General features: G+C 40.1%; 2 protein-coding genes across 2 annotated transcripts in view; both read left to right on the forward strand.

Annotated features, from left to right (window-relative positions):
* The first annotated feature begins 3,679 nt into the window (after window positions 1–3,679).
* The window catches only part of ATM (ataxia telangiectasia mutated), a 159,606-nt gene continuing 141,388 nt past the window's right edge, over window positions 3,680–21,897 (forward strand). The window contains exons 1-4 of the mRNA XM_006899046.1: window positions 3,680–3,751; window positions 3,832–3,944; window positions 7,198–7,343; window positions 11,354–11,518. Coding sequence (XP_006899108.1) covers window positions 3,680–3,751; window positions 3,832–3,944; window positions 7,198–7,343; window positions 11,354–11,518 — 496 coding nt within the window. The remainder of the gene's footprint in view (window positions 3,752–3,831; window positions 3,945–7,197; window positions 7,344–11,353; window positions 11,519–21,897) is intronic.
* On the forward strand, window positions 13,869–14,996 carry LOC102851783 (actin, cytoplasmic 1-like). The gene has a single exon (XM_006899045.1). It carries the CDS (start codon window positions 13,869–13,871, stop codon window positions 14,994–14,996), a length of 1,128 nt encoding a protein of 375 aa, XP_006899107.1.

Here is a 21,897-nt window from a genome sequence, read left to right on the forward strand (position 1 = left end):
ATCTTTGGGAAACTAAAGAGAAAAAACAATTCAGAAAAGCCACAGCTTTAGGAAATAAGTCAAATGTAAAAGGTACCTCCTCCTCTTAGAAGTATTGCATAGTTGTGTTGTGTACTGTCTCATGGGAACTGACTCATAACTGACCCTCTGTCAGTTTTCAGAGGCAGTTAATTGCAGGGAAGGAGATTGCCTATCCTCCTGCGGAGTGGCTTGGGGCCTCTCCCTGGAACAGTGTGCCTTCGGGGTTGCAGCGCAGCTCCTTGCAACATGTTAAGAATAAAAATAAGGGCACTCTGGTGGCCTAGTGGCAAGAAGCTGCACTGCAATCCCAGAGGTGTGAGGTTCAAATCCACCAGATGCTCTGCTGGAGAAGGAGGGGCATTGTCCTCCTCCTGTACCAGTCAGATCTGATTTGACGGTACACACACACACAGAAAATAATAAAATAAAATAAAAAAAATAGGAATACACAGAGTCACTGTATCAGAAGGAATTGGCTGACACAGAAGAATTTAATGAAATGACATATGAGCAAGAGCCTATGGTGATGAAAGAGGAAGTTCAAATTGCTCTGAAGGAATTGGCAAGAAACAAGGCTCCAGGAGTTGACGGTATACCTATTGACATATTTCAACAAACAGACGCTGGCCTGGATGCGCTCACTAAGTTGTGCCAAGAAATTTGGAGAACAGCCAGCGGGCCCATTGACTGGAAAATATCAATATTGTTCCCATTCCAAAGAAAGGTGACCCAGCAGACTGTGGAAATTATCGAACAATATCAGTGATATCACATGCAAGCAAGATTCTGCTGAAAATTATCCAAAAACGTTTGGAACAATATGTCAACAGAGAACTGCCAGATGTGCAGGCTGGATTTAGAAGAGGTCGTGGTACTAGGGATATTATAGCTAATGTCAGATGGATCTTGGCAGAAAGCAAAGAATACCAGAAGAATGTCTATCTGTGCTTCATTGACTATGCAAAGGTTTTTGACTGTGTGGATCACAACATGCTGTGGCTGACTCTAAGAAGAATGGGAATCCCAGGACATTTGATTGTGCTAATGCGAAACCTATACTTGGACCAGGAAGCAGTCGTCAGAACAGAGCAAGGAGACACTACATGGTTCAAAATCAAGAAGGGGGTCCATCAGGGATGTATTCTGTCTCCATACCTTTTCAATCTGTATGCAGAATAGATCATCCGAGACGCTGGGCTATACGAAGAGGAATGTGGCATCAGGATTGGTGGAAGAATCATCAACAACCTGCGTTATGCAGATGACACAACCCTGCTTGCTGAAACTGAGGAGGACCTGAGGCGCTTGCTGCAGAAGATCAAGGACTACAGCCTCCTATATGGACTGAAGCTAAATGTCAAGAAAACAAAGATTCTAACCACTGGGCCAATTGGCAGCATCAGCATGGATGGTGAGGAGATTGAGATAGTTAACAGTTTTAATTTACTTGGCTCCACAATCAACGCTCTTGGTAACAGCAGCCAGGAAATCAGGAGATGAATTGCATTGGGAAAGTCGGCTGTGAGGGACCTCTCAAGAGTACTGAAGAGCAACGATGTCAGACTGGAGACTAAGGTGCGCCTGATCCAGGCTATAGTCTTTGCAGTTACATGCTATGCATCAGAGAGTTGGACAGTGAATAGGGCTGATAGAAAGAGGATTGATGCCTTTGAGCTGTGGTGCTGGAGAAGAGTGTTGAATATACCATGGACTGCTAGGAGAACAAACAGGTTTGTCCTGGAGAGGGTGAAGCCAGAGTGTTCCCTGGAGTCAAGGATTCTGAAGCTTTTTCTGACATATTTTGGGCATGTTGCAAGGAGGGACTGGTCCTTGGAAAGGGACATCATGTTTGGTAGAGTGGAGGGGAAGCGAAAGAGAGGAAGACCTTTGGAGAGATGGATCGATTCTGTGACTGGAACGGTGGGAATAAGTGCGTTTGAGAGGGCTAGGTTGGCACAGGATAGAACAGCATTTAGAGCTCTAGCATTTAGAGCTCTTGTACATAGGGTCGCTATGAGTCGCAAGTGACTCGATGGCACATAACAACAACATAGTTCTTTGAGTATTGCTAAGATGTTTTCATTGCCCCAATATCATTTTTGTCACTAATTAAGTCATCTTTAAACTAAAAATTGAAAGAGGAAGGATTCTCAGACAAATCAGAGGAAATGGAAAAATGACAGTCTTTTGTTCTTAAGAAGTTTATAATAAAATGAAGATTGAAATCTTATAAATAGCTGTAGTCTATAATAAATTGGAGGAATAATAACTTACTACAAATGAAGAAAAGAGAGCTACCTGCTGATGAAATGGATCATTGTGTTTGGTCATTTGCCCTCACTAGGGTTGAAAGAGAAGACAGTGTTTTTGTGGAAATGATTCCTTCCTTTATAGAGTCTTTCAGTTTCTCCTAATTTTAAGATTCTATGAGATTAGTTATGGGCGGAGAAATGTACTTCATCCTGAAAAATTGAGTACAATTTTGATAGATGCATAGAAGAATATTTCCTAACTTTTTTCTTTCATGAGAAAATGTGCTTTTGGGTGTAATACACATGCATAGGTGCATTTTATTGTCACTGTGATAAACAGTTTAACAGTAATGAAACTTTTTTAAAATTTTTTCGTGTGTGTGTGTACCGTCAAAGTGGATCTGGCTGGTATAGGAGGGGATTGTCCCTCCTTCTCCAGCAGAACCATCTGGTGGATTCAAACTGTGTACCTCTGGAATTGCAGTACAGCTTCTTGCCACTAGGCTACCAGAGCTCCCCAGTAATGAAACTTTATAAAAATGCTCAGAATGAAAACCAAAAAGCTCAGCGTGGTATAGCCGAGTGCTTTTTTTAGAAGATTCTTTTTAAAAAAAGACTTTATAGGAAAGGTTTAATATATCAGAAAGCCTACAATGAAGTGAGCTGGTAAAATGTTGGGTGCGGTGGCATTGGAACTAACTCCCAGCTGACTCTCCAGTAGGTTTTCAGGGGCAGTAAAACCCATGAGTGGAGATTGCCCATCCTTCTCCTGCAAAACAGATGTTGAATTCAAACCACTTTCCTTTCGAATTGCAACACAGCTTAACACTAGGCCACTAGAGTTCCTTACGGTAGAATCATGATATTTGCAAGATATATCCCTATAACTTGATGTTTTTAACTTCACTTTAAAACAGTTTCATTTTCCTCCTAGTTCTATGTATTGAGAGCTATGAAGGTAGGTGAGATGTTGAGTGCCAGGCAAGACTAATTGCCTCTGATAACATCCTGTATATCAGTTCCAAATCATAAACAGGTTATACTTTTGCTTCGGCAAAATGACAAATCACTTCTTTAAGTGGTTCAGATCATCTCTGTTAAATGTGTTCTTTTCTTTGTTCTTTGATTTGCTACCATCTTGTTATATTTTGTGTTTGAAATTAAAAGGGATGTTTTTCGCTTACTATTAGAAACAAAGCACATATTTACATGGAAACAAAGCACACATTTGCGTGAAACATTGTTTTGACCTGTTCTAAGAATTTGATTTTAAGTACAGAATTGGTAAGAAGCATCATTATGCCTCTGATTTTATTGTTGCATCTATATGTTACTACCACAGCTGAAATTAATTTTACTTTCTTTTTCCCCCCACAGACATGATGCGTGGTCTGAAATACTGAACCATGAGTCTAGCACTTAATGATCTGCTTATTTGCTGCCGCCAACTAGAACATGATAAAGCTACAGAACGAAGGGTAGTGATTTACTTAGATGTCATCTTTCCTTGACATATGTATATGATTGATAATCTATTATGTTAATTTTTCCTTTTCAGAAAGAAGTTGAGAAATTTAAGCGTTTGATTCGGGATCCGGAAACAGTTCAACATTTAGATCGACATTCAGATGCCAAGCAAGGAAAATATTTGAACTGGGATGCTGTTTTCAGGTATCTATTCATATATATTTATATGAATATGTATATGTGTGTGTGTGTGTGTATATATATATATATATATATATATATATACACACACACATATATAATTTTAAACTTCTTTTGTTTTGATAACATTTACTATCTTTGGATAGCTTCTCTTATTACTAATAGCTGTCATGTGTCAAATTATAATAAAAGGACCCAGAGGTAGAATATACAGTTAATAAACAACCCTAAACACCCAGCAACAATAGCAAAGTTCAACAGGGCCACAGAAAACTGATGCTGGCGAGGTGTGGAGAGATTGGAATTCTTATTCACTGCTGGTTGTTGTTGTTAAGTGCCGTCGAGTTGCAGGCGACTCATAGAAACCCTATGAAGGATAGTCCTCGACGCTTGGGTGCCTTTCATCCTCCAGGTTCATAGGGTTCCCGAATGCAAGCTGTTATGGAACTGGATGCCACTCCTCCTTCCATTCACTGCTGGTAGGATGTAAAATAGTACAGCCACTCTGGAAGGCAGTCTGGTGCTTTCTCAAAAAGTTGGTTAAGGGAGATTTGGTGGCCTAGTGGTAAGAAGCTGGACTGTAATCCCAGAGGTGTGTGATTCGAATCCACCAGATGCTCTGCTGGATAAGGAGGGGCAATCTCCTTCTGTACCATTCAGATCCAATTTGATGGTTGTTGTTGTTGTTGTTGTTTAATGTCGTCGAGTCGTAGATGACTCATAGCGACCCTATGAATGAACAGCCTGAGCACTGTTCGCACATAGTCTCCAGAGGCAAGCCATTTTGGAAGTGGATGCTGCTCCTGCTTCCAGGCTTGATTTAGTCGGGAAGCTCCAGCCAACACTGTCCACCATGGGTGCCCGTTACCATGACTGGCACATCACTGTCACAGGCTTCAGCATCACATCAACCACAAGTTACCTCTGTACAGCAATGCACAGACCAGTGCGATACCACCTAGAAGAATGTTTGACAGGAAGACAATTTGAACCTGGCCGAGGGCCACAGATGACAATCACCCACCTTCGGCTTGGTAGCACAGCTTCCTTCCACTAGGCCAACGTAGCTCTCTCTTAGTCGTCGTCCTTGTTATTGTTGTTTAATGCCGTCGAGTCATAGACGACTCATAGCGACACTATGAACGAACAACCTGAGCACTGTTCGTACATAGAGTTTCCAGAGGCAAGCCATTTTGGAAGTGGATGCCGCTCCTGCTTCTAGGCTTGATTTAGTCGGGAAGCTCCAGCCAACACTGTCCACCATGGGTGCCCATTACCACGATTGGCACATCACTGACACAGGCTTCAGCATCACAGCAACCTCGAGTTACCTCTGTACAGCAACGCACAGACCAGTGCTATACCACCTAGAAGAATGTTTGACAGGAAGACAATTTGAACCTGGCCGAGGGCGGCAGGCCCAAGGGCCCTTTGGGCTCAAGGCCGCCTCCTGGTTCAAACCCTAGGCCCAGGCTGGCTAGCCTCACTCCAGGGGCAGAGCAAACCTGCACGTCAAACACATTCCCGGAAAAGCCGTCCACTCCAAAAGCTTGCCATGATTCCTGCACTCCCACCACCACGCTCCTGCCTTCTGGCAAGGAGAGCTTCCCACGAGCCTGGGAAGGCGCCAGCCAAACCAGGAACAACATGGCTGCTTCCTTCGTACACACACACAAAAAATAATAAAATTAAAAAAGAAAAAAAAAGTAGGTCAAATAGAAATACCATTTGACCTGGCAATTTTACTACTAGGAATATACCCTAAAGAAACCAGTTGTATGCACACCCATGTATATTGCTGCATTATTCACAATAGTAAAGAGATGGAAGCAGTTCAATTACCCATTAACGAATAGCTAGAAAAACTATGGTATATTCACACAATGAACTATTACACAGCACTAAAAAAAAATGAACTCAGAAAACATTACACAACATGGGTGAGCATGAGGACATTATGCTGACTGAAATAGCTAAGGCAAAAAGGACAAACACTGCATAACACAGCTGTTATAAAATAGGACTGATATGTGAGGCTGGGGAGAGAATAGAGAAAGTGGATAGGTCATGAACACTGCATTAGAACAGGTGAGGTGAAGAACTGTCTGAAAGGAATATATGGTTAGGTAGTATATGTATGATAGCAGTCTGGAACAAGGGGCACATTGCAAGGTGGGGTAGGGGATGGGAGGTGGGCTAGGGGAGGGAAGGTAAGAAAATGTGCAGCAATGGAAAAAAAAAAAACACCAAGCAAAAACTCAGGCACTAGGAAGAATTGATTGCAATACAGAACTGATAACAGTTTTTACATAGACTATCATTCCCAGCTATGAACATTAAGTATACCTAGAAACAGTGTTTAAGAATTAAGATGAGGAGCTCTGGTGGCCTAGTGGCAAGAAGCTGCACTGCAATCCCAAAGGTGCATGGTTCAAATCCACCAGATGCTCTGCAGGGGAAGGAGGGACAGATTCCTTCAGTGCCAGTAAGATCTAATTTGATGGTACACAACAAGAAAAGAATAAAAAAAAAGAATTACGTTATTTTTTAAAAAAGAATTAAGATGAATGAAATACTTCAGATTATTGTAGTCTCCTGAGAGGAACTAAGGAGTATGTACTTGTCCTTAAGTTTTAAAAATGTTCTATTTTGTTTTTTATCCCTTGTTTGATATTTGATTGGCAGTTATAGAGTTGAATACATGTAATGTGGGAAATGCCTCTTCCCTTTATTTTTACGTAGGTTATTTCAGATAATGCAAATGGAGTTATTCTCTAGAGGATGAATACTATTCTGCATAAGCAGATCTGGTGGGCCATATGTGGAGTTGCCACTTCTTGACTGGTCAAGAGGATCTTCTCTAAAGTTTATTTAAAGATCAGAACATTATTAGCTATCTAGGGGAAGCCTTAAGTTGTATACAGAAAAATAAGAAAGAAGGGAAAGAGAATTGAGCTCTCTTAATAGTGCTGCCAGCTTTTAATGATAAAATGAGAGTGCAAGCAGTGAAGCAGTAGAAAATCTTGGATGTTGTAGATTAAGAGCTTTGCAAGTCAGAGCTTGAATTGGTGGTGTAAGGATTAGGCCACGAAAGAGGATTTAATGAGTTTGTTTAGCTGCTCCATTGATCCCAGTATTGCATTTGGAATGATGCTTTCTGTGATGGCATATAGGACTTTTTGAAATTCTCGTAATTTGAGCATTAAATGTAAGCATTTATTGCATTTCTAAAATTCCATTTTGTTTTTTCTTGAAGATTTCTCCAGAAATATATTCAGAAAGAAACAGAATGTCTGAAAGCAGCAAAACCAAATGTGTCGGCTTCAACACAATCCTCCAGGCAGAAAAAGATGCAAGAAATCAGTAGCTTGGTGAAATACTTTATCAAATGTGCAAATAAAAGTAAGTGTTGTTAAACACATTTATATGGATCAGTGGGTTGCAGTTGCTTGAGTTTGATCTAAATATGGAGATGAAAAGTTAAGTGATCACTCTAATTTTCAATTAAGTGTAATAATTTCTAATACTGTAATGACAGTAACCACTCCAGAAAACAGCTCATTGCTATCGATACGGTTCTCACTCAGGCTGCCTTCTGTCAGGTTTCTGAGGCTGTAAATTTTTACAGGAGGAGACTGCCCATCTTTGTTGTGTGTAAGAACTGGTATATTTGGCCACCAGCATTTGAGTGTGCAACCCAACCTGTAATGAACTGCACAGCTAGAAACTGTTTACTTATTTATTTAAATAAATAAAAGGCTGACATTGTTAACATTTTTAAGTAGAAGCAGATAGATTGTTAATGAATAATAGTTTTGAATGGTGACGTGGACATAGGATAAAGAGCTGTGTGCAGTTTACCAGGTATTTTACTTTACCTCTCATTTACAGATTTTTTCAGGGATATTACTTTACCTCTCATTTACAGATTTTTTCAGGGATATCAGAGGAGACAAAAAGTACATGGAAATATTCTGCACTTGTTCTGTTATTTTGCCTTGTGTAGTAGCTGGGCAGCTGGTGAAATTTTGCATTTTTCACTAGTGGTGCTGAGGGAGAAAGTGAACAATTGGTAGCCTGTCAGAAAGGTTTGCCATTTATGATTTTTCCTTTCAATGTTAAACTCTTCAATTGGAAGATAAATGGTTGATATATTATGTAAAAATATATTAGTATAGCAAAGAATTGGTTTATAAGAAAAGGAGTGAAATGATTGATACAGGGTAATTAAATGTTTGTAACACTTTGCCTTCAAATTTGGTTTTGTACTTTAAACATTTTTGATGTAAAATGCAAAGCTACTTTGACCTCACCTCACTTCTTGAAAGTTTTGGAGATGTTAATGGGAATCTAAACACGTGTAGATTTTTGCCAGACTTACCCTCGCATTGGTATCCAGTTTATGATGAAAGAAGCTTGACTTGAAAAAAAGAATTGAAGGAAAAGGTAGCAGGGAAGGAACAAGTAAGCAGGTAGCACTCATTACTTTATGTCAGTCAGGATTTCTCTGCTTCTGCACAAAGCACAGAAAGAGCTTAGAGAGTAAACACCCAGGAAAAAGGTTTAGTACAGTAAACAAGGTTTTTAGAAAAAAATGTTAGTGTAAGTTTTAAAAGCACTTCTCAGTTGGCAGAGAGAGGAAATATATTGTGATAAAGAAAATAGGATAGCTTCCCAATATTTATGTACTACTTCAACACATGTTTATTGTACATTGACTATTGGGACCATAGCTGGTTTATATGTTCAGTATATAATGATTAGTTGTTTTCTTTGAAGAACTAGAAATACAGTAGAGCTTATAAATGAGAAAATGTGAAAAGGGCTGTCAGATGCAAAGAGTACTGTATTACTGACTAGGTGCTTAAAATTATAAAATATATCTTAAATGAGAATGATTTTGGAGTTACATTACTACATATTTTCCTACCATAGTTTGATACTTTTGAATATGAATTTCGCTTCATAAGAATGTAATATCTAATCTTATAGTATGAAAGTCTTAAATTAGAAGATAATTTAGATGTACATAATAAATTGTACTCTACTCATAGTTTATAATAGATTGCTCTGGTGTCTTAGGAGTACTGGTAAGGAGTTACTGTGCCAGTCCAAAGCCACAGAATTTGAATGCACCAGCTGCTTCAGAGAGGAAGATGGGCAGTCTCTTCCTGCGCCACTTACCGGCTGGAGGGCCAGCCATTAGAAGTTGGTTCCAACTTGATAGTCTGTAACAAAAATAATATACCTTATAACAAATAAGTTTTGTAGACCCTTTTAAGACTCTTTTAAAAAAAATTTATTATTATTATTAGTGTGTGTGTGTACACCATCCATTCAGATCTGACTAGTACAGGAGGAGGCGGCCCCTCCTTCTCGAGCAGAGGATCTGGTGGATTTGAATTGCACACCTCTGGGATGGCAAAGACTTAAGTATTGGAATACATTAGCACTTCAACTGTGAGAGCAATACGATTTGCTAACAATAAAAATTAAAGAAAGAATCTAAAGTGCAGTTGTACGTAGGATCACTATGAGTTGCAGGTGACTCCATGGCACATAAGAACAACAACAAAGTGTAGTTAATTTGTCTTCAAGAATATAAGTCCATAAAAAAAAAAGTCAGTTGATAATACACACATATCAAGGTGAAGAAAGGAAGAGGGACTATATGGTAAAGGGATGTTCAGCAAAATAACACTAAAAGAGCAGACACAAAGAAGTTCACAAATAGGAAATGTAGAGTTACAATGTGTGTATTTTAAAGAATGTCATAAACCAAAATGAATGGTTGGATGGAAAATGAATTAAAATAATTTTGCTCCATAAACTTGCACTCAAACCAAAATTTTAGGAAGTATGTATTTTTGAATATGTAAATTTATTAATGCTATTTTTTTGGATTTAATAGTAAGTAGGAAACTATGAACTTCGATAAAAGTTGATAATTGTAGAGGAGCTTCAGGCCTTTTGTTCTTAGGGTTGCTATGAGTTGTGCTTGACTTGAAGGCGGTCAACAACAACAGTAACTAACTACATTAAAGTTAAATTCTCTTTCTTAAAAAAATGTTATTCATTTTTTTGTGTGCATACCATCAAATTGGATCTGACTGATAGAAGAGAAGATTGCCCCTTCTTCCCTAGCAAAGCATCTGGTGGATTCAAACCCAGTACCTCTGGGATTGCAGTACAGCTTCTTTCCACTAGGCCACCAGAGCTACCTTAAAGTCTTACGTATTTTTGTATGTACATGCTGTTATTGAACTTAAAAGTAATTTTGCTACTTACAGTAAATGCTTTCATAATCTTAATGATTTTCTAATTCATTCTTTGCAAAGAATGTCAAAAGTCTTTGAGTCATTTTACATTTAATGTCTGAACTTGACTTATTAAGGCTAGAATGATTTCTGTTGTCATATGTTTCTACCCAAAAACTAAACAAGCAAAAAATCCAAATCCAATAATATATATTGTTTTTTACTTTTGAATCAGAATTAACTCATAGCTGACCCTTCAGTAGATGTTCACAGGCTGAACATCACATCCATAGTTGCTCATTTTTCCTTTCTCAGTGTAGCTGGTAGATTTGAACCCCCTACCTCTGGCTTAACAGAGCAACTCTGCACCCACTAGACCAGCAGACCTAGCTAATAATATGTTTTAGTTTATGTTACTAATGGCATCGAGGCAAAGGACTACACTGCCAGCCTGAATGCACACGGTTGGAATTCACTAGCTGCTCCATGGGACAAGGATAGACACTCTCCTCCTGTGTAGTTTACTGCCTCTGAAAACCAACTGCAGGGTCAGCGGTGAGTCAGTTCTGACTTGATGGCACATAACAATATAATTATATATGTGAGTGTATATATACACATGTATCTACATGGGTGGGCAAACATTTTTGGGAAATGATACAAATCTTAAATATGTTTGGTACTTACAGGCCTTTTTTATGCAAAGTATAACCTCTGCTCTTTTAGTACCCAAACCGCCAAGGTGGTTTTTTGGTGGTAGAGGACTGTAGAGTCAGAACCAACCCATAGCTGACTCTCTGGCCAGTTTTCAGAGACAGTTGCATGGGAGGAGATTGCTCATCCTTTTTCCATGGAGCAGCCAGTGGCCTTGAACTGCATACTTTCAGGATTGTACTGCAGCTTCTTGCCACTAGAACTCTCTAAAACAGCCGTAGATAATGTAGAAATTGAAGGTGAGACTGTGTTTTATGAGATCTTTATTTACAAGAATAGGAAGCTAGTTGAATTTTACCTGTAGGTCATAGCTCACCATCCACTTTTTTATAAGATAATAATAGTAATTTATAAACTGACATAATTTAAATTTCCTATTTAAAGTTTTCTTAGTTTATTTGCATTAACATTTTATGTTTTGTTTATATAATTTCTCAATAGGAGCACCCAGGCTAAAATGTCAAGAACTCTTGAATTATGTCATGGATACAGTGAGAGATTCATCTAATGGTGCCATTTATGGAGCTGATTGTAGCAACATACTGCTCAAAGACATTCTGTCAGTGAGAAAATACTGGTGTGAAATATCTCAGCAACAGTGGCTAGGTATGTTTTGAAGTTTCTTGTTGGTGAATTTTTCTTGTAAAATGAAATTTTAATATTAAAAAAAGGCTATCAGAGTCACTTTCAGCATCCAGATGACCTTGTAGGCACCTTGTTGAACAGTACCCTAGCAAATGAAAGTAGTTACAGAATTGTTGCGGAATGTTGGGGAGGAAGGAAGGGTCTTTGGCCAAGACAGATCACCTAAGCTCCAGATAAGTGCAAGCCTCCCAGTGGCCTTTAATATGGGGTAGAGAAAGCTCTCCTGTGTTTGGCTGTACTGGCTTGAGAAAGCTCGTCACCTGGGAAGATGCCTGCCCTGTCAATTGTGCTGGGAGTGGTCTGCATGAGGCTGAGTTTCTCCTAACCAGTCCACCTGTCCCACGTCTGTAAGCCCACCTTGTCCTGTTTTCCTGTGTATATAAATGCAGTACTTACCCCAATAAAACCGAGCTGAATTGACTCTCTGATCCTCTCCCCGAGTGGTGTATCTCTGTTGTGCTTACTCCCATCAGGGTGTCGCTGTAGATTGCTGGCAAACAGACGTGACACAGAATCCGTGCCTTATTTTTCCTCAGTTAAGTACCAGTTGAGTTATTAGATCACTAATATTTTATCAATGCCTGTTGTCAGAACTGAAGGTAACAGAGTTGAAAGATGCCATTTCTGCCCTTGTTGTTGTTATGTGCAGTTGAGTCGCTTGAGACTCACAGTGATCTTATGTACAAGAGCCCTAAACCTTGCTCTGTCCTGCGCCAACTGCACTGTCTCTGACACACCTACTCCCACCACCCTAGTCACTGAATCACTGACTTTCCTCTCCTCTCCTCTCCTGCACTGTCCCTCCACTTTCCCAAAAATGATGTCCCTCTCCAAGGACTGGTCCCTCCTTGCAACATGCCCAAAGTATGTCAGACGAAGCTTCAGAATCCTTGACTTCAAGGAGCAGCCCCGCTTCACCCTCTCCGGGACAAACCTGTTTGTTTTTCTAGCAGGCCATGGTAAATTCAGCACTCTTCTCCACACCACAGTTCAAATGCATCAGTTTTCTTTCTGTCATCCCTAGTGACTGTTCAGGTCTCCGATGCATAGCTCGCAATTGTGGAGACTATAGCCAGGATCAGGTGCACCTTAGTCTCCAGTCTGACGTCATTGCTCTTCAGAACTGGAGAGGTCCTTGACAGCTGACTTTCCCAGTGCAATTTGTCTCTTGATTTCCTGAATGCTGGTACCAAGAGTGTTGACTGTGGAGCCAAGCAAACTGAAACTGTTAACTATCTCAATCTCTTCATCATCCATACTGATGCTATCAATTGGCCCAGTGGTGAGAACATTTATTTTCTTGATGTTGAGCTTTAATCCATATTGAATGCTGCAGTCCTTGACTTGCTACAGCAAGAGCTTCAGGTTCTCCTCAGTTTCAGCAAGCAGAACTGTATCATCTGCATAATGCAGGTTGTTGATGAATCTTCCACCAGTCCTTAAGTCACATTCCTCCTTCTACAGCCCAACGTCCTGGATGTTCTGTTCTGCATACAGATTGAAAAGGTATGGAGACAGAATACATTCCTGGTGGACCCCCTTCTCAATTTTGAACCATGCAGTGTCTCCTTGCTCTGTTCTGACGACTGCCTCTTGGTCCAAGTAAAGGTTCTGCATAAGCATAATCAAATGTTCTGGGATTCCCATTCTTCTCAGAGTCAGCTATAGTTTGTTGTGATCCATAAAGTCAAAAGCTTTTGCATAATCAGTGAAGCACAGATAAACATTCCTCTGGTATTCTATGCTTTCTGCCAAGATCCATGTGATATTTGCTATAATATCCCTGGTACCATGACCTCTTCTAAATCAAGCCTGCACATCTGGCAGTTCTCTGTTGATGTGTTGCTCCAGTCGTTTTTTGATGATGTTCAGCAGAATCTTTCTTGCATGTGATATTTCTGCCCTTAAAGAGTTGATAAATCTAGTGGGAGATAAACAAACAGAAAACATCAAATAAACCTGAACTTACAATGCAGTGTGGTAATCATCCAGCAGTTGTAGATACAGTGGTACATAGAATTATGAAAACTTGGTTATGATTAAAGCAGTAAAACCAAAAGAGATACTTTTCCTTTGTCGTGAAAGTAAAAATGAGATAATTAAATTGCAAAGGATATGTTTGAGATTTTAAATCAAAGTAGAAAGCATATGATAGAAAAATATCCATTGAATTAGGTAATTTAAAGATCAGGGGTAGAATAATGTGTATAAAAAATATTGGAGTAGACAGCCGACACCTCGTCTGCCCAGGAGCACAGGCCCCTTCGCATAGTCACCGCTGCCGGTTCACACCCGCCACCCCCAGCTCACCATGGATGATGACATCGCTGCGCTCGTGGTCGACAATGGCTCTGGCATGTGCAAGGCCGGCTTCGCGGGCGACGACGCCCCCCGGGCTGTCTTCCCCTCCATCGTGGGGCGCCCTAGGCACCAGGGCATGATGGTGGGCATGGGCCAGAAGAACTTCTACGTGGGGGACGAAGCCCAGAGCAAGAGAGGCATCCTGACCTTCAAGTACCCCATTGAGCATGGCATTGTCACCAACTGGGATGACATGGAGAAGATCTGGCACCACACCTTCCACAACAAGCTGTGTGTGGCCCCCGAAGAGCTCCCTGTGCTGCTGATGGAAGCCCCCCTGAACCCCAAGGCTAACCGGGAGAAGATGACCCAGATCATGTTCGAGACCTTCAGCACCCCTGCCGTGTATGTCGCTATCCAGGCCGTGCTGTCCCTGTATGCCTCTGGCCGAACCACTGGCATTGTGATGGATTCCAGCGCTGGGGTCACCCACACTGTGCCCATCTATGAGGGGTACGCCCTCCCCCATGCCATCCTGCGTCTGGACCTGGCTGGCCGGGACCTGACGGACTACCTCATGAAGATCCTCACCAAGCGAGGCTACAGCTTCACCACCACTGCTGAGCAGGAAATTGTGTGTGACATCAAGGAGAAACTTTGTTACATTGCCCTGGACTTCGAGCAGGAGATGGCCACGGCGGCTTCCTCTTCCTCCTTGGAGAAGAGCTACGAGCTGCCTGATGGGCAGGTCATCACCATCGGCAATGAGCGTTTCTACTGTCTCGAGGTACTCTTCCAGCCCTCCTTCCTGGGCATGGAGTCTTGTGGCATCCATGAAACTACCTTCAACTCCATCATGAAATGTGATGTTGACATCCGCAAGGACCTCTACGCCAACACAGTGCTGTCTGGCGGGACCACCATGTACCCAGGCATCGCCGACAGGATGCAGAAGGAGATCACAGCGCTGGCCCCCAGCACGATGAAGATCAAGATCATCGCTCCCCCTGAGCGCAAATACTACGTGTGGATCGGCGGCTCCATCCTGGCCTCCCTGTCCACCTTCCAGCAGATGTGGATCAGCAAGCAGGAGTACGACGAGTCTGGCCCCTCCATCGTCCACCGCAAATGCTTCTAGGAGGACTGTTTAGTTGCGTTACACCCTTTCTTGATAAAAAAACCTAACTTGCGCAGAAAAAAAACCACAAAGGATGAGAATTGGCATGGCTTTATTTGTTACTTTTTTAAATTTAAAAAATTTTTTTTTTTTACACTTGACTCAGGGTTTAAAAACTGGAACGGTGAGGGTGACAGCAGTTGGTGTGGAGCAAGAATCCCCCCAATTCTCCAATGTGGCCCAGGACTTTGATTGTACATTGTTCTCTTTTTTTAAAATAGTCATTCCAAATAATCAACTTGGCGATGTGACAGGAAGCTCCTGCCTTTCCAGAATCCTCTCCCTTCCCCTAAGTAGAAGAGCCCCGTCCCTCACGCATGGACAGGGGTGGCAGGGAGCATTGCTTTTATGTAAATTATACCTTATCCAGGTTTTTGTTTTTGTTTTGTTTTTTTGTTAAAAAATCTTCCGCCTTAAAAAAAAATATTGGAGTAGGAGATAGCAGACCTAATAATAGACCGAGTTTTACCAACTTATTCTTGAAAGATACTGAGAAATACAGGAGGGAAATTAGTGGAATATTTGAGTTTATTTTCATGGGCTGAGAAGTTCTCTTAGTGTTGAGTAGATCACAATGAGATTTGGCATTATGTTTTTGTAGAATTCTGAGCATCACAGAAGTAAAAATTAACCACAAAATCCGGAGGCCAGAAAGGTCCAGAAGTTCATTGTGTGAAACCGCTCTGTAATTTTCAACAGTAATTGTTCCTCCTTTTCCTCTTTACCTAAAACTCCCATCTGTGTATTTAGGGATTGCTGATTTTCTGGAAGGTTCTCAAGAAGCTCATGCAGTTGTTGACATTATCAGGCAGGGCTGAGGCAGCTAACTTAGGCATGGGAGGAGGCTGTCCCAAGCAAGTGGAGAGAGAGAGTCCCTCAGATATAAACTATGGGCCCAGGAGAACTAAGGATGATGCTTTGGGCCATGGCTTACTGGAATATTTGTCGTTGTTGTTGAGTGCCGTCGAGTCGTAGGCAACTCATAGCGACCCTATGAACGGAAGTCCTTGACACTTGCATGTGTGACTTTCATCCTTTCTCCCGGTTCATAGGGTTTCCGGAAGCAAGCTATTTATGGAAGTGGATGCCACTCCTGCTTACAAGCTTGTTTTAACTGGGGAGTGCCACCAAACACTGTCCACCATGGGTAACCGTTATCGCATTTGACACATCAGTGTCACAGGGTTCAGCTTCACAGCAACCACAGGTTACCATTGTATGGCAAGTGGACATACCAGGGCCACATGACCTAGAAGAATGTTTGACCAACAACAATTTAAAAAAGGCCTTAGGGCTGCAGATTAGTAACCCACTTTTAGCTTGGTAGCATCACTTTCGATCCACTAGGCCCACTGGTCTCTTTCCGTGTTGTTGAGTGCCATCGAGTTGTAGGTGACTCATAGCGACCTTACAAACACAACACTTGTGTGCGTGACTTTCATCCTTGCTCCAGGTTCATAGGGTTTCCGGAGGCAAGCTATTTATGGAAGTGGATGCCACTCCTGCTTCCAAATGGAACTTTTAGCAAGTCTTTAAAGTGGTAATTTCCTTATATCCACTAGGTATTCTGTATGTAAATTAATCACCCGAGTGGGCTCAGGTCAGGCAAATCTAATGGTCCCAATTAACATGTCCAATCAACACTGGTCTTGGGGTATACTTACCTGCCTGTGGTTTTAAAATACCTGGTAGAGGGAGCATCCCACAATTAAACTTAATATCCATATTTTGATCAACTAGCTGAGTTTTTGTAGGGTGGAGTCTCAGGATCTCAATGGATGGGAAAGCCATTTGAAAAGTAAAACCTTGACATTCTCTCTCTCTCTCTCTCTCTGTATATATGTGTGTGTGTGTGTATATATATATAATGAATTTTTAATTAAACGTAAGTTTAATACAACCATCTGAAAATTTAAAAACGTATTTTTTAATTGAGAATTCAGGCGACATTATTTGAGCTAAATTTTAACACTAAGGTTTAGAGATATCTTTGGGTTCCATGGATACACTATTATTCATTGCCATCTTATTGTTTCAGAACCATATGTACTTAGACCACAAAACCATGACCTAATTTGTACCTTCATTCCTGGATTACACTTTATTATTCTTACATAAGTAAAAGCCTTATCAGCTGTTTCAGTCTCATTTTACTTGAATTCACAATTCCCTTGGAAGCAAGAAGTCAAATTACATACTTGAGTGGCCTGTCAAAAACTTTATTAAAGTGTTCAAAAGCTAGGTGTCAGCATGAGGACTAAGGTAAATCAGACCTAAGCTGTGATGTTTTCACTCACCTTATGTACATTTGAAAACCAGGCAATGAATAAAGAAAATTAGGGAATCATTATAGTAATTGGTAAGCAATGTTAAGTATACTGTCCACCACTAGTTGTTGTGTGCTGTCGAGTTTAAACCAACTCATAGCTGACACTCCAGCAGGTTTTTGAAGGGACTTAATCTCACAAGAGGATATTGCCCATCCTCCTGTGGAACAGCTGGTGGATTTGAACTGCCTGCCTTTGAGATTGCAGCACAGCTGCTTTCCACTAGGCCACCAGAGCTCCCTATGTTATACCAGAAGAATGAGTAAATCTGTCTTGAAAGATGTAGCCATTATAAAGAGAAATAGAAATATAAGTATTTTTTAAAAATATAAGTAAAAAGTAGAAATAAGCATGGCAAGATTTCATTAGCAGGAGGGACCAGTCCCTGGAAAATGACATCGTGCTTCATAATGTTGAGGGTCAGGGAAAAATTCGTCAACAAAATTCGTCAAAAGAGTGGCTTCAACAATGCACACAAACATGGCAGTGAATGTGAAGATGGTGCAGAACTGGACAGTGTCTTGTTCTGTTGGGCAGAGTCACCGTGAATCGGTACCAACTCGATGGCAACAACGGCTGTTTGACTGATTTTTTTAGGTGTTAAGTGCAGCCTTTTCTGCTGCTCTGAACAGAAGACAAGTTCTATCTCAAACAGGGCCTTCAGTAAATCTTAAATTGAAGCCATTAGACAGGCCCTTTAAATCTAGGATACTCAGCCAGTTTTTTTACCAAGAGGGTCTGAATTGTATTTAGAAGATTTGATGATTTCCCAGAGAAAGTAATTACTTATTTAACCATCCCAGCTTCCTTGTAGTACAGTGGAGGACTACTTTTTCTATTTGGTGCTCTTCTCAGAATTCTCTTCTGAGGATTCTTATCAAGATGTGAGGTCTGTACTCAAAATCAATATTGGCTATGTTTGTGGTAACTAAAGCCATTGGGAAAAACAGAATTATATATGAAGAGAGTTTAAAGATGAGAATGTGATTTAATACTTAGCTAGTATTTTCATATACATCTTGGATTCATCTTGTTGAATCCTTAAAAAAATCTGAGTTGATTCTTGATGTTTTCTAAGTAGATAAATGATCATGTGTTAGTACATAAAGTGGTTTTGGTGGTTTCTCCCCCCCTCATGAGCTGTCATGAGAAAAACCACATGATGTTTCTTTCTTTTTCTGCCTTGTTAAATGGCCAGGCGTCCAGTGTAGTTTTGAATAACAGTGGTGAAAGCAGGTACACATGCCTTCTTCCTGACCTCAGGGAAGGAATCACTCTTTGACTATTAACACATTGCTGCAAATGATGCCTATGGGGCGGGGGGTTGGGGGGGATGTATTTCTAAGCACGGTCATCAATTTAAAAGTGTGTGGCAACGTGTTAATTATGATACTAGCCATTGATACAAGTTAAAGGTGTTCCATTCCATTCCATTCCATTCCATTCCATTCCATTCCATTCCATTCCATTCCATTCCATAAATTGATGGTGATAATGTTAAGTCTCTCTCTGCATCTTCTGTGGTCATAATATATTTTCTTTACCGTACTAATATTGTGAATTACATTGATGATGTTCTTGTTGTTATGTACTGTCTAGTCACCTGCAGTGACCCTATGTACACTAGCTCTGAACCCTGCCATGTTCTGAGCCAGTCTCACTGACTCCGACACACCTACTTCCATTGTCCTAGTTACTGTGTCAATCCATCTCATCTGGAATCTTCTCTCCTATGCTGTTCCTCCACCCTTCCAAGTACGATGTCCTTCTCCAAGGACTGAACTCTCCTGGCCATGTGCCTAAAGTATCTGAGATGGAGCTTCAAAATCCTTGCCTCCAAAAAGAAGTTTGGTTTTACCCTCTCCAAGACAGACATATTTGTTCTCTTGGTGGTCCATCTAGTAGGTTCAAGACTCTTCTCCAGCACCACATCTCAAAGGCATCAATTCTTCTTTCATCTTTAGTCATTGTCTGGCTCTCTGATGCATAGCATCTTATTGGATTAGGTGCACCTTAGTGTCTTGACAGACATTGTTTTTCAGTACTATGGAAAGATCCCTGACAGCCGACTTCCCCAGCACAATTTGTCTTGATTTCCTGACTGCTGGTGCCAAGAGTCTTGATTGTGGAGCTGAGCAAGCTGTAATTGTTAACAGATTCAGCTGTAATTGTTAACAGCCTCAATCTGTCTTCATCTATCATGATGCTGTCAATTGGCCCAGTGGTATCTTTGTCTTCTTGATGTTAAGCTTCAATCCATATTAAAGGCTACAGTCTTTGACGTTCTGCAGCAAATACTTCAGGTCCTCCTGAGTTTCAGCAAGCAAGGTTTTATCATCTGCATAACACAGATTATGTATGAGCCTTTCTCCAATTTGGATGCCACACTTGATAGATTTTTTTGTGTGTATTTTTTATACTTTTTATATTTTACTTGATTCAATTTGCTAATATCTTGTTTAGATTTCTACATCAGTGCTTATGAGGAAATTTAATCATTGTGGTTTATTATATTTTCTATCTTGGTAATAATCAAAGGCTGGTCTTACAAAATGAATTTGAAAGTGTCCCTTTTTTTCTGCCTTTTGTTGAAGGGATTGCATAGAATTGACAATATTTCTGCTAATTTTTTGTCGAGTTCTCTAATGGAGCTCTGTCTGGGTTAGACCTCAGATTTTTTAGTTGTTGATGAGAGAATTTTAGCTATGAATTTAATTTCTTTAACAGAGCCAGTTGTTCCCCTGTGGTTTTTGTTAATTTGTTTCTGTCAAGGAGTTTATTTATTTCAATGAAGTTGCTTTGTGTATTGGAAAAAAGATGTTCTCAGTTGCCGCCTTATCTTTTTGACATAAAATTACACATAAAAATGCAAACTCAGTGCTGTTGAGTAAGAATTGACTCATGGCTGACCTTCATTTCAGTATCACAGGTTTTACATCACAGAGGAAACTGCCCATCTTTTCTTTGCAGGATCTTTCTTTGGTCCAGGCGCTGAGATGGTCTTACCTCTTTCAGTATTGGTGTAGGATATTTGTGGCTTTTCTTTCTTTCTCTTTTTGTCATTTGGGTTAGAAATTCATTGACTTTAATGATTCTTTTGTTTTAAATACTGATATTCTAAATGTTATGTTTTAAAGCTTGACTTCTGATTTTATTGTTAATAGCTTCTTCTGTTGTTTTGGGTGCAGTCTGTTTTTCAGACAAAACCTTAATTATTAAGTTACGGTCTTTCCTCTTTTATATGCATTTACTATAATGTATATCCCTATAAACACTTTTTGCGGCATCCAACAAATTTTAATAAATAATTAAATTTTTTTGTTTAGATTAGTATATAGATTTTCTTGAAAATTTCTCTTTGACCTGTAAATTATGTAGAAGTTGTGTTTTTACATTTCTCATTGTTTCATAAAAGTTTTTTTAAAATATTTATTTCTCCTCCTTTTATACTATTTAGGATTCTGACTTTTCTTTTTATAATGTTTAGGGAGCCTGGTGCCATAGTTTGTAGGGAATTGCACAGCTAACCCAAAGCCTTCACCTCTTTGAAGATTTATATCTACCTATAGTCCTTCCCCTAAGACAGATGTACCTATTCTTTGGCAGTTCATGGGATATTCAGCGCTCTTCTTCAGCACCACCACTCCGAGGCATCAGTTCTTTTGCCATCCTTATTTATTGCCAGACTTTCAGATGCAGAGGAAGTAATTGAAAAGACCATGGCTTTTATCAGCCACACCTTGGTCTTTACCATTGTTGCTCTTTAATACTTTGGAAAGGTCCTTGAGTCTCTCTATACAACTAGTATAAAATATGTATTCCTTTCAGCTTTGCATAACTAATGTCCTCTTCTTCTCTAGCTTTAACTAAAATGCCTGAGCCCTCACTGTAGCCTTTTTAGTTATACCAGCATTACTAATTCTGTAACCTAGTGATTTCCAAATTTTTAAAGTATTTATGAGTTGCATATAATTAAGCCCCAAAACTAGACCCACTGCTGTTAGTGTATTCCTAGTACTGATGACCTTCCATTGCATTTTCAATACTATAAAATCTTTACAGTTAGAGACTGCTTCATCTTTCCTCATGTAGGTTTGAACTGCTGACCTTTTGGTTAGTCCAGTATTTAACCTACTACTATTCCAGGAATCACATTTAATTATTGTTAACTACTATCTAAAACTTTGAATTATGCTGATTGTAAGATTCATTTCTTTGGAAAGAAGAAATAAACCAACATTTCAAATAGATTCTCGATAATGTCCCAAATTAGTCAAATTCTTGTCATTTGTGAATAAAATGATCATTTTATTTAAAGCAGAAGTTTCCAAACCAAAGTGAAAACCCTTGTCATTAACTAGATTCTGTCTCTTAGCAGCCCTCTGGGCCAAGTCCAGCTGCTCTGTAGGGTTTGCAAGGCTGTATGTGTGTGGAAGCTGTCTGCCACCACTTTATTTATGTATGTATGTATTTATTCATTCATTCATTTATTTATTTTTCATTTCAATGAACATCTACAGAGATCTTGGCATTCC

The sequence above is a fragment of the Elephantulus edwardii genome, unplaced genomic scaffold (assembly GCF_000299155.1).
Source record: "Elephantulus edwardii isolate Elephantulus edwardi_28Jun2011 unplaced genomic scaffold, EleEdw1.0 scaffold00245, whole genome shotgun sequence".
In the NCBI taxonomy this organism is placed as follows: domain Eukaryota; kingdom Metazoa; phylum Chordata; class Mammalia; order Macroscelidea; family Macroscelididae; genus Elephantulus; species Elephantulus edwardii.

Bases quoted from the DNA above. Each gene is read 5' to 3' on its own strand.
- LOC102851783 (XM_006899045.1), top strand. From the start codon at position 13,869: ATGGATGATGACATCGCTGCGCTCGTGGTCGACAATGGCTCTGGCATG.